The sequence below is a fragment of the Vigna angularis genome, chromosome 1 (genome assembly GCF_016808095.1).
Source record: "Vigna angularis cultivar LongXiaoDou No.4 chromosome 1, ASM1680809v1, whole genome shotgun sequence".
Classification (NCBI taxonomy): Eukaryota; Viridiplantae; Streptophyta; class Magnoliopsida; order Fabales; family Fabaceae; genus Vigna; species Vigna angularis.
In genome coordinates this window covers 2,502,835-2,516,389 of record NC_068970.1, presented here as the reverse complement: position 1 = coordinate 2,516,389, position 13,555 = coordinate 2,502,835, and the positions used below count along the sequence as shown (strand labels likewise).

The 13,555-nt window shown below is 32.7% G+C and overlaps 1 protein-coding gene across 1 annotated transcript; it reads left to right on the top strand.

Moving 5' to 3' along the window:
* The first annotated feature begins 3,915 nt into the window (after nucleotides 1-3,915).
* On the top strand, nucleotides 3,916-11,743 carry LOC108342180 (peroxisomal fatty acid beta-oxidation multifunctional protein MFP2). The gene is made up of 18 exons (XM_017579905.2): nucleotides 3,916-4,118; nucleotides 4,222-4,293; nucleotides 4,939-5,001; nucleotides 5,078-5,131; nucleotides 5,216-5,283; nucleotides 5,365-5,446; nucleotides 5,608-5,663; nucleotides 5,964-6,266; nucleotides 6,352-6,438; nucleotides 8,914-9,088; nucleotides 9,207-9,328; nucleotides 9,447-9,610; nucleotides 9,677-9,931; nucleotides 10,009-10,130; nucleotides 10,265-10,386; nucleotides 10,504-10,652; nucleotides 10,726-10,864; nucleotides 11,522-11,743. The coding sequence occupies exons 1-18, from the start codon at nucleotides 4,022-4,024 to the stop codon at nucleotides 11,555-11,557; spliced, it is 2,166 nt and encodes a 721-aa protein (XP_017435394.1). The 5' UTR covers nucleotides 3,916-4,021; the 3' UTR covers nucleotides 11,558-11,743.
* Nucleotides 11,744-13,555: the final 1,812 nt, after the last annotated feature.

The following is a 13,555-nucleotide window of genomic DNA, read 5'->3' as shown; positions in this document are numbered from 1 at the left end:
TGAGTTGTAGGTTTCTGTTGAGTTTCCTTGCTGTGCAAGTACGGCTGGAACGTTTCTGTGTTTGGGACTGTGTATCTCTGAGGTAAGGGGAGCTAGCCACTGTATTGAATTGTTGTATGAATTGTATGTGTTGAAGTTGATAATATTTGACTGCTTAAGACTAAATTGTTAGTTCTAGAGTAATGTGAATTGAATGTGTTGAAAAGATGAAATTATGAAACTGTGATATGTTGTTGATGAACTGGTTTGGATGAATCTATGTGCTGTGATTGTGTAAATCGGAGGTTGTTGCTGTATGAGATCTGTTGTGGGGATGAGGAAGTAAAGTGTAAAGTGATTTGGGCTGGTTTAGTGTATTTTAGAGGAAGTGAGGTAGTGAAATTGAGAATTAGTGGTCAAGGGCTGTTAGTGACTGTTGGGGTAGTGTAGATAGGTCATATGTGACTGGTTTGAGTCATCAAAATGGTCAAAAACAGGTTCCAAGTGGTAGAATTGGTTTTGAGTCTCTAAGTTGATGAATTGGAGGTTTTAGAGTAGAGTTTGGTGCATAAACACTTTAGATTGGTGTTAGGAATGTTTAGAATCCTTTAGTCAAGTCTAATTTAGTATATACATCGAATTAGGAGTGTTAGAAGTTGGCCAAGTTGAGTAGAATTGGTAAGGAGTGGTTGAGTTGTATAATTATGCAGAATTTCGTTCTGCAGATTATGCAGACTCGCTGTGCGAATGGATTCGCATAGCGAGTTACCTTGGCGAGGTGCTCTCTGCCAATGTACCCGCATAGCGAATGGGTGCGCTGTGCGAGTGAATTGAGAGGGTTGCTCTTTGTTTGTCAATCCGTATAGCGAGTTTAATCGCTATGCGATTGGTTGGGGTCTGGAACCATTATTCATTTTATTCGATTAGCGAGTGGGTCTCGCTCTGCGAGTGTTTGGGGGTCAAGCCTCTGGATGAGGTTCTTGCATAGCGAATTGGGTCGCTATGCGAGGGGTTGGGGTCTGTTGTATTTCACAATTTTATTCGCGTAACAAGTTTAGTCGCTATGCGAGAGATCCAGAGTAGTTGGTCTCTGTCTAGGGCTTTCGCAAGGCGAGTTAGGTCGCTGTGCGAGAAGCTTATGGTCTCGCTATGCGAAGGTGTGCGCTGTGCGAGAGGTACGTTCTAGTTCAAGTCTTGTGTATTCTTATGTTGTTTGATATGCATCAATAGGTGTTGTATGAAGTAAGTTGAAGTTGTATCATGTAATATTTGTGGTGATTGTGGTATGTTGTAATCAAAAGTGTAAAGTTCAAGTATGGTTTGGACGTAATTCCATGATCCTCAAGGAGAGGAGACATGGTAGTACCCTTTGGTTGTGATTCAAAGTGGAATCTCTAGTTGAGATTCAAGTAAGTTTAGAATTGATGCATGAGCTTAGTCTTGGGGGTTATCCTGAAACTCCAATGGTCTTTCATTCTCAAGTAGAGAGGATTGATCCATGTCGTGAGGAGTAACAAGAGGTCCTAGTCTTGGGTGCTTCCAGTATGGCCCAAGGTGAGTGATAACGGACTAACCTCGTGAGTGTGGTAGGGTGAAACCTATTGGCAATGGCTTTACAAAGCAGTAGAAGCCACCACGAGTGCACTATCCGCCATAGCTCGGCAATCATTCTAAGTCCGGACAGTCTGAGTCAGTGTGTGTTATGTTTGAAGAGTTTAAATGATGAGAATGTATAATATGCTTGTATGAAGTTAAATAAATTGTTGTATGATTAATCTTTGTTTAAACTAGCTTACCCTGTTGTGAGCTTATGTTTTGTATGTTCTGCTGTTCTTCTTCTGCGATGACCATCCTTTGGATGTGAGCAGCAGAAGAAGAGTCTCTTTGGAGCAAGCATTGGATGGAGGTGACGCTGCTGCTGAGTAGTTGCTTTTGTTCTTTAGAACCTTGTGTATAGTTTTGGAATAGTTTCAGTCTGTATATAAAGTTTTAAATTTATAGTTGTTTTTGGATGACTGTAAATATATCACTTTATATTTTAGATGGATAACTGTATTACTTTATCATGCATGTTACTTCTCTTTATTATAGTTTACACTATATATATATATATATATATATATATATATATATATATATATATATATATATATATATATATATATATATTGGGATGTTACAAGTAACTAGTTTTTTAAATTTGAATAATTACTCATAAATTATTTAAACAATATTACTTATAATATATTTTATTTCAATAACTAAAATTTATTTTATTTATAGCTATACCTATAATTATAAACCTATAACTATATACACTTCTTTTATATCCTTTTTTCCTTTTCCAACTTTATCCTTTCAATTACTATTTCTAAAATTTAGATAATTATTGATAAAAAAACTATTTTTCAGTTTTCTCATTTTAATAACTTTTTTTTTCAAATTCAAATAATTACTTATTGTAAAAAAATATTTACACTATAATTATTTCAATAACTACAGTTACAAATTTAAACAATTACTCATAATAAAAAATCATTTACACAATAATACTTATAACTTTTATTTTAATAACTAAAAATTATTTTATCTATAGCCATATGTAAGAAGATTGATTTTTGTAACCATTTGGTGTATACATTTCAGTTTTCAGCTTTGCCCTTATTACTATAAATCATTTTATAATTTTACTTTTTTAATTTTATAGTCATTTGCAAAATTAATTAATTACCTACAATAAAAAAAAACTGTCTACAATAAAGGAATTTTCCATTTTGGTGTACATAACTTTTTAACCATTTTTCAAACTAAAATAATCATTTTACTATTTTATCCTTTTAAATAATTGTTTATTCAAAATTAACTAACTAAAATTTTTAAACTATCTAATAAAAACGATGTATTAAATAGTTGACATTTTTTTTTATAAATACTAATTGAAAAACAAATGAACCATTTGGAAGGATGATTATTTACTCATTGGTTAGACTAACAGCCAACAACAAGGTAATGAAATTAATTTATTTCTATAATAATGTATATCACGCTATCATATATTATATATTGTTCTTTAATTGTAGATATATTTTTGGGGATTATAAACTATTTATTTTCTTCCATTATACTAAATAAAATTTATTTGGTTTTATTTTTTTTCCATTATTGAGATATAGCAAAATTCATATCAATTTATATTTGTTATAACAACTGTCTTTATGTACATATTAAAATATATGTAATGAAGTTATTACTATTTATTTAATATTTTATACCATTATATAATTTGAGTCTCGTAAATAAATCATAATATTAAATTTTAATTTTAGTTTTTTAAAACAAAACAAATTATGGATCATGTCTTCTAAAAAAATTAATAAAGATAAATAATGATTTTCATTTATTACTTTACATAAACTCAATTCTTACATAATATTTCTGTTTTTTTGCCTATATATATTAACTAAAATATTTTTTTTTAATAAATGGTAGGAAAGTTGAAACATGTCTTAAATATCAATTTTTATTTGTTTTCTCTCCATTAAAAAAAAAAGTGTAAGAATGAAATGTATGATACTTTGGTTAAATTTTTTTTTTACATTATAAATAAGAAACCCTACATCCTAAAATAAAATAAAAAAATTATGTAAGTTTTTCTTAATTTTAAAAAATTAGTTACATGGTAATATATTTTTATTTAAAAGTAAAATTTTATTTACATGATATATTATGTTATTTTATATTTTTGAAATATTTTATTGAATAATTTATGAATTACTTACATCTAATACTTCAATTTATGAACAGCTAACAACTAATAACTAATAATTTATGAGATAGTTGTGTGAAAATGAAAATTGACTTTAAGGTATCCATTGAAAGTTGGATAGTATCATTAAATACTTTTATGTGCCTTGATGTGATGTTAGTTGCTTATTTATGTTGCACAGTAGTCACCATCTTCAACACAATTTCTCCATCTTTTTTTATTTATTATTTTCTTCTTCAAGACTGATTCTTGGAAAGTCAAAAGAGTGGCAGCACAATGGGAAGCAGAGGACACACGCTCATGGAGGTTGGACCTGATGGGGTTGCCGTCATCACCATTGTCAACCCTCCTGTTAATTCTCTCTCCTATGATGGTAAATTTTTACCCTTTCATTTCTTTTTTCTATTACTGAATGTCACTCTATGTTGTGTCCATAATTTCTCCTTCTGTTTCGGTGTCTCTTTTTCTCTCTCTAGTGTTACGCAGTTTTAAGCAGAATTTTGATGAGGCTCTAAGCAGAGACGATGTCAAGGCATTTGTTGTTACTGGTATGTTTTGCAATTTGTTTTGAGGCTGACATTATTCAAAAACAACTGGGAAGGGGGCAATACTTAAGCTTGTTCCTTTGGTAGGGTTTGATATTGAAAGCAGTACCATGGTTTTGCAGTGGACAGTGTGAAATATATAGATATAATCTAAATTGAATTAAGGAAAAGAGAATTTCATAGATAACCAACCACACACTAGAGTCTATAATCTTTTACCCAAATCATCACCCTCCTGGACCAATCCCAAATTGAAAAGTCTTGCTTGTTAGTTTGTTATTACCGATCCTATTGTATATTCATTGATAGTCAAACCTATATGTGTGACATTGACTCCAACTCCAGGTATTTGACACCACTTATGGATTTCTTTCTTTTATCTTATATAAAATATAATTTTGTCATTTTTACCTGATGTAAAACTTAGGCTTACATTTAGATTATTTTCAACATTACTCGTGTGATATGATGGGGACATTTTGATAAACACCGAAGTTTCAAACTATGAAAAACTAAGATGCTCTATTAGTATTGAGAAGAACAAATGGGAGTTGAGTGCTGGCTGGTTTTGGGCTTAACCGAAGATATTTGTTGGCCAACTAGCTTGTAGCTATCGCATCATAACTGAATCTTATGTTACTTTATCAGGTGCAAAGGGAAAATTTTCTGGAGGCTTTGATATATCTGCATTTGGTGATAACGAGTCGATAGGTACTTCTTTGGGAGTGTCTTTCTAATGTGGTTACTTCATAGACATTGTGTAACTCTATCCTCTCTCCTCATGTAGAGCGTCCAAAACCTGGTTGGCTATCGGTAGAAATCATCACTGATACCATAGAAGGTACGTGATTTCTTTATGAAACTCTTTACTTGCTATTTATTTTTCACTCTGTGCTATCTACAATCTATTGTCTTCATTTTTCAGCGGCTAGGAAGCCATTGGTTGCTGCCATTGATGGCCTTGCCTTGGGTGGGGGCTTAGAAATTGCAATGGTTCGTGTTGCCAACTGAATAGGAAAAAGAAACTTTTCTTTGTAAATTTCTACAAATTGTTACCCATTCTTTCTCATATAGGCGTGCAATGCTCGGTTATCAACCCCGACTGCTCAGCTTGGTTTGCCTGAACTTCAGCTTGGAATAATTCCTGGACTTGGAGGTATTTACTCATTCTTATCTGTTTTCATCAAATTTACTTGTATTTTGTGTATGAATTCAAAATGTTAAGTAGAAAATAAGACCATGAGTAACAGTTCAGGTCTTATGACTAATTTTCTTTTTCTTTAGTATTGACAATTTAAAATTTGAATTGTCTTTCAGGAACACAGCGACTTCCTCGTCTTGTTGGTTTGGCAAAGGCACTTGAAATGATGCTGGTACTATACGTCTTTATGCTTATTTTTTGTAACTTTGCACTCTGTTCAATGTGAAGAACTGATCTGAAAAGCTGGTGTTTTCAAACTCAAGGTTGCTGATCAGTCAAACAGCACGTTAACTGTTCCATCTTTGAATTTTTCTGAACGTAATATCAACAAGCTTTTTGTTCAGTTCTCCACTTTGTGTTGAATTATTTTTTTCTTTACATGAAAGTATTCAAGAGTTGTGACTTCAATGTTCTTGTCCAGTGATTTTCAATTAATTTCTTCAATTTTTTTTTTCTCTCTTTTTCAATTAAGACTTCTAAACCAGTTAAAGGGAAGGAAGCTTTTAGTTTGGGGCTTGTAGATGGATTGACGTCGCCTGATGATCTGGTGAAAGCTGCACGACAGTGGGCCTTGGATATTGTAGGCCATCGGCGACCATGGATCGCTAGTCTTTATAAGACTGACAAATTAGAACCCCTTGGAGAAGCATTGGAGATTTTGAAATTTGCTCGAGCTCAGGCTCGGAAACGGGCTCCGAACCTCCAGCATCCTTTGGTTTGCATTGATGTTATTGAAGCAGGAGTAGTTGCTGGTCCCCGTGCAGGACTCTGGAAGGTTGTTATCTGTCTCCAGTATACCCTTTCGCTTCTTCATATTATTGCTGCAGAACTTTGTGACATTGTCTTTTGATCTTTTGTAGGAAGCTGAAGCATCTGAAATACTTTCAAAGTCAGATACCTGCAAAAGCTTAGTTCACATATTCTTTTCTCTAAGAGGAACGTCCAAGGTTTGTTAGGGTTTTCTGTCTTAATTTTACACTTATTTCTCGTGCTTCGAGTGACAAAACTAGTTATTCAGAGATAAAGAGTGTTCATTTTCCTGCTTAAAAGTTTGTTATAAACTTTTACACTGAAAGCTTAAATATTACATAGATTTAATTGTAAATTTTGTATTGAATTTGATGAAAGTTTTGAAAAGAAAAACTCTTCTAATCTTTTATTTCCTATTTTCATTGAATCCTGACCCATCTTGATACAACAATACCCAATAGATGTGGTTGATTACATGAATTAATCAATACCATTAGCCCCGGTTAAAAATAACCTTTCATGGATATAATTTACCATGGTATCCCTTTTAATAAATTCTATTATTGTCCTTCTTGGCATCCTTTTATCAATTTCACACGGACTAAAAGCCTTGGCAATTACCCTCCTCCTCGGTGCCTCCAATGACTTTCTTTGAACACATCCCCACAGAATTTTTGGTCATTCAATCAAGCAGATCCCGCAGCCAGAATTGTGTGACTATCCCCTTCAATATGATTGCTGATTTTGTAACTATTTCCTTTATTAGGATATTTGTAATCACATAATTATGTCGTTATCTACTTCATTGGGATAATACAGATGTAGGTTAGCATTTGTAGCAGTTCAGCTACTTTTCAAGGCTGGAATTTTATTTATTATATTACTTATATGAGAATTCTCCAGATGAACACATAGTTTTGACCTACAGTTTTTCGGAGTTTAACACGATATTAATCTGAGGTGCGATCCTGCCTAGGTTTGCCCAGGATTCCTTGCCTCTTGTATTTGTTATCTCATTTCTGTCCTACTCTAGAATAAGTTCATTTGACCTCTGTCCCTTTTTCAATGTGCCCCTTGTTCCACTCAATTCTTTATGACATCTCGTTGGTTCACTTTAATGGCAAGAACTACACAACCTGAGCATTTCAGTTCTATATATTTGTCAAAGGTGAGAAATTGTGATATTGATGGTAGCATTCCTTCTCTCGATAAAAATGAAAAAAAAAACACTAAATATGACAAGTGGTAAATCAAAGACACTCGAGTCATGATTTGGATCATAGGCTCTGTTGATCCCAATGTTGTCCTCAATCTTTTAGACCATTCAGCACTGCATCCAAGATATTGGCCTATCTAAAGAAAATGTGTAGAAAGAATAACACTGCTAGAAGGTTCTGGCTTGAACTTGAAATAAACATATTTCAATAGGAAAGTCTCCCTTTGAATTAATTGCCGTTGTTTATGAAGATTTGTCAATTATGTGGTGCAAACAGTTCATGAAACTAGTAAACGAGATTAATTTCTTATTGAGTTGAAATCAGATTTTGAAGGTATTCTGCTCAATCTTATGAACATAGATATTGTATCCTCGGATGCATGCCTAAATGAACTTCAAAATGAACAATATCTCTTCTAGTTGTGGACACCATACAAAGCAAACCTAGAAAACAGTTCTTGAGAACTATTCAATGTTTCTGATTTAAAGGACTTATAATTTTGCTCAAGCTTTCTAAAAATTCTTCAATTACTGCAAAAAAGGCGGTCAAATAATAACAGAATGTTCAATAGGTCCAGCCAAGAAAATTACCACAACCTTTATTGTCTCGTAGTTCTATGGATACAGGAAATGTGCATCATAATGCTCTTACCGGCCTTCAAACATTGACCCCTGAATTTGTGCGCGAATGATCTTACCGCTTCTCTGCTCTGGGGCTCTTGGGGAATCTTCTTCTACCCATTCTTCTTGGAATTTTAACTCCGGGGCATCCAATCAGATGACCTACAGTGCTGAAACCCATACAAATGTCACTGGATACTCAGGAAATCTTCAAATTCGTACTGGAGATGGAAGCCATTTACTTATCACAGCAATGGGTGATAGATAACATATTAAACAAATGTCTTTGTTTCACTTAGTCTCATTATTAGTGATCTTATTTTTGTTGGTCAGTTAGTTAACAATGATTGTCAATTTTTTTTTATCAAAATTTTATTTTCTTGTGCATCATCAACAACCATGTAAGATGTTCACGAAGGGCCTGAAGTTGTTCATCTTTTCCCCCTTCATGTCTCAGTCTCTGTGTTTCCTCGCAGCCTTTTATTTCTTATAATTCTACTGTTAATTTCAAAACATGGAATATGGTATCAAAGTGTATCTAGTGTTGATGAGTTACCACAGCTGCTTAATCTTGCAAACATCAGACTATGGAGGTGAGGGAGTGTTAAGATGCCTCCCATTAGCTAGTAATATAGTTAGAATACTCTTTTTAAGGTTTGGGCAATCCTTCCTCCTTGAACTAGCTTTTGTGATTGGGTTAGGGTTAGATATTCAGACCATTTTTTTATACGGATAAATATGCTGCGAAGCAGAATTAGCTAGCCTGATTCTAAGTGCTAAATTTATTTATAAATTTTATAGATATGAATTTTTCAATACCTCTTGACATGAACAGATACCTGGGGTTACGGATCTTGGTCTGGTTCCAAGAAACGTTAAGAAGGTTGCCGTCCTTGGTGGAGGACTAATGGGCTCTGGAATAGCAACGGCTTTAATTCTTAGCAGCTATCCTGTCATCTTGAAAGAAGTAAATGAAAAGTTCTTAGATGCTGGTATCAATAGGATTAAAGGTGAGAATAGATTCTTAAGATTTGGCTCTCACCAGTCCCTATTCAATCTGCATTTTTAATTAAGAAATAGATTATGCTGTGTACCTGTTTTCATGTAATATTTTTCCACTATGAACAGCAAACTTACAGAGCCGTGTTAGGAAAGGCAAATTGACCCAGGAAAATTTTGAAAAGGCAGTCTCTCTTCTAGAAGGTACCCTTGATTATGGAAGCTTCGGAGATGTGGACATGGTCATAGAGGTTGTATAATGAAACACAAAGTAAACTTTGCTTATTTACTGTCATCAGGATCGTGGTTGCATGTTATCCATTGCTTGGGAAATTATTAACTTCTTTTTGGTGTTTGTTGTCTGGACAGGCTGTTATTGAGAATGTTTCCTTAAAGCAGCAGATCTTTGCTGATCTTGAAAAGTATTGTCCACCTCATTGTATACTTGCTAGTAACACTTCCACAATCGACCTGAACCTGATTGGAGAGAAAACCAAGTCTAAGGATCGAATTGTTGGAGCTCATTTTTTCAGGTGAGATCTTTTATTTGGATACTAATTTTTTTAGCTGATGTAAATATCTGACTTGTACTTCCCTAGTCCTGCACATGTTATGCCGCTTCTGGAAATTGTGCGTACCAACAAGACATCTCCTCAAGTGATAGTTGACGTGTTATATATTTCCAAGAAGATAAAGAAAACACCAGTGGTGGTTGGAAACTGCACAGGATTTGCTGTTAACAGGATGTTCTTCCCGTATACCCAAGCAGGTCTCTTGCTCGTTGAACGTGGTGCAGATGTTTATCAAATTGATAAAGTAATAAGCAATTTTGGAATGCCCATGGGGCCTTTTAGGTATTATTGATCGGATATGTGCTTGATATTCTATCAATTCTTGAAGTGCACGATTTGACACTTATTCACTAATGCAGATTGGTTGACCTTGTTGGGTTTGGTGTGGCGATTGCTACTGGTATGCAATTCATTGAGAATTTTCCTGAGAGAACTTATAAATCAATGCTCATTCCCCTTCTGCAAGAAGATAAGAGAGCTGGTAGAGATAAACTACAGCATCAATTGGAATTCTGACAATATTATATCTTTGTGGAAAATGTTTACATAACAATCATATGCTCCATTTTGTTCTATTAAACTAATTCGACCATCTTTAACACTTGTTTCTAACAGGTGAAACAACTAGGAAAGGGTTTTATTTGTATGATGATAAACGCAAGGCTAGTCCTGATACTGAATTGAAAAACTATATTGAGAAGGCTAGGAGCATTACTGGTGTCTCCCTTGATCCTAAGGTCTTTTAACTCTTCCTAGTTCATAGCATATTTTTGGATAGCGAGGAAGTACATTTTAAAGTCAAATTTCATTGTAAATTCCTCTGGATATGATGTTCTGAATCTCAACCTGCACAGCTTGTAAAGATACAAGAAAAGGAAATCATTGAGATGATATTCTTTCCTGTGGTGAACGAAGCTTGTCGGGTCCTTGGCGAAGGTATTGCAGTCAAAGCCGCTGATCTCGATATTGCCTCTGTCATGGGCATGGGTTTTCCACCTTACAGGTTTGTCTTATTCTTTATTTGGCACTTATCAAAACTTTGTACTCTTTCTAAATTTTGGGATTGATTTCACCAGGGGAGGTATCATATTCTGGGCTGACAGTCATGGATCCAAGTACATATATTCAAAATTGGAGAAATGGTCAGAATTGTATGGAGAATTCTTCAAGCCTTGTGCCTACTTGGCTGCAAGAGCTGCCAGAGGAATTCCTCTGGTGAGTAACCTAAGCTCATTTTTTTTTTTTCATCTCATCCATGCAAAACTTGTCGTGTTAATCGAGGACTATAAATAACTTAAGGTAGTTTTGAGATCTAAAGAGCGCTTTACTAATTCATTGCATCAGTGATCACAAAAAATCAAGATCGTCTAATGGAATTTGTCTGTACTTGGTAGTTAACTATTTTAATCAAGATCTGAAGCCCTAACTTGTCTTGTTTCATTTATTAAATGATGATTGAAACCTAAGTTTATGCACTTAAGAAAATAACCAACACATTCATTAGTACTTCGTTGGAGTACAATATGCAAGATTCTTTCTGTCCATTGACGGTGTTGTATACTTAATAGACTGTTATTTAAAAGAAAGTGTTGTTTAAAATAATAAATATATATGGTGTTTTTAACATTTTCCTTCTATGTGTGATAAATCCACGTTCCTGTTTAGATTAAAATTGCTTTGTGTATAAAATAAAAAGTTACATAGATAAACAACAAAGTATAAGATAAAACTGAAAAAGTAAGGGGTACACGACATGGAGATATAATGTTGCTGCCTGCTTTTCGAATTTAGCAAGCTGTCTTTGTAGATAATTATGAGTCTCTTTTGCCATTTGTATTGCCCTGTGACGGATTTTGTACTTTTATATTGCAGAGTGCCACAGTGGAGCAGGCAAATTCGCGGTTGTAGGAAATGAAATAGTTCAATACGTGTTTGCTTGATGGAACGTTTTTCAAACGGTAGGAATATAGTGATGACTTGAGAAACAGCTTAATTTATGATGAGAAAATATATAAACAGCTTAATTGTTTGGTCAAGATAAGTGTGTTTGTTTGTGACAGCTGAAATAAATAAATTTTGTTTATTATTTTAGAAAATTAAACTGATTTTCTTAAAATCTTTTGAAAATAAGTTTGCATATATAGGAAAATCTGAAATTTATGATTGTTTTCGTATTATCATGAAACTGTACAATACTTTTTTTTTTCAATAACTTCATGTTTCTTTTGTAATTTACAAGTCATATTTTTTGTTGTTGTAGAAAACATTATTATTTTTAAGTTGTCTTTTAGCAAATTCATCCACACAAAATTTGGTTAGATCTTTTAACTTTCTGTAATTAGGAACAGAAAATAATAATAATAATAGACTAATTAGCAGAAGATCTTTATCAGACAACTTATTCAACATTCAGATTTCTAAATTACAAATGGAACAGTCTTTACTTTTTTACCTGAGATTGATGAATGTTTCCCATCACTGTCCATACCTGTCACCACTGAGGTGTTACTTGTCCAAACACTGGAATTATCAGACCTTAATGTTCCCTGATGAAATCTCAGAACATAACTCAGTGAAGACAAGGAGGTAGGTGAAGTGGTCATGAGACTTACAAAGAAAAAGATGAAAGAAATGAGAGTGTTTTGCAAATTTGTGAAAAAATGATAGAAGAGTGGTTCTGGTCACATACAGTTATTTGGAATTTATAAAAGACTGTGTCTTACTTTAATCCACATATTATATGAGTGAACATTGATGCTTGATATCAGCTGGCATTTTCTAAGATTTAAACTTGATTAATTTTTAAATAATTAATATATAAAATTTTAAAAAATATTTAAGTTTTTTTATTGATAATATTTCATAAAAATACATATATTTAAAGAATAACTACATTTTTAATATGATTTTATAATTTTATATAACTAATTTATTTTAATAATATTCGTTTTACCCAGAAAAAAATTATTGGTATCACATTAAGCAAAGTGATTAAAAATGTTAAGATCAGATTTGTTTAAATGAGCAATCAAAACCATTACTTTTCCACCTTATTGAGTGATGTATGCTCATATGAAATACAAGTAGTTTGTATGGTCATATGAAATACAATTAATTTAATAATAAAAATACATTTAATATTTAAATTGATATAATGAACATTTTAATTTTTTAATTTCAATTTAAATACATTTTTAAATTATTATAATTAAAAATCAATATTTTAAATTATAAAATGTATTAAAGATAGACAAGATGTGTATAATTAATCATCTATCTAAATCAATTGATCATGCACCTTATAATTTGGAAGATTTGACTCAATCCATACTTATCTTCATCAATTGAACTATGCACGTTTATGTCACATGCAGGAATAAAGGGGTAAAATATCACCAGAGAACTGTATTTCTTCTCCTTTCTTTAAGGGGCATTTTACATATTAATTTGTGTAATTTTAATTAAAAGAATTAAAAAAGCATTTTATAGTTTTTGTTAGAAGAATTACTTTTGGAAGGTGTATATTTGTATTATTTAGTGAAAGTTGCTTAAGCATGCATTGAAAAGTGAGGAAAGGGGGGTCTGGATTGAAGGGAAGTACAATGATGATAAGTTTGAGGTAGACAAGTTAATAAATGAGGTAACCTACTAACAAAATCATAATGATCAATTTATGACTTATAATAAAAACATCAACCATCACTCATGGATAATGGATTCTTGTCTATACAATAAGCTCTCTATGTTTTTCCATTATTATGGATTTATGAGATTCAAAGATCCAAAAATATTCAAAAACATACATTGTCATAATATTTCATTCTCTCTTCCTTTTTCCAAATTTCATCACAAAAACTTTGAAATAAGCATATTAAAAATTAGTTTTTCACTTTATATTAAATTTCT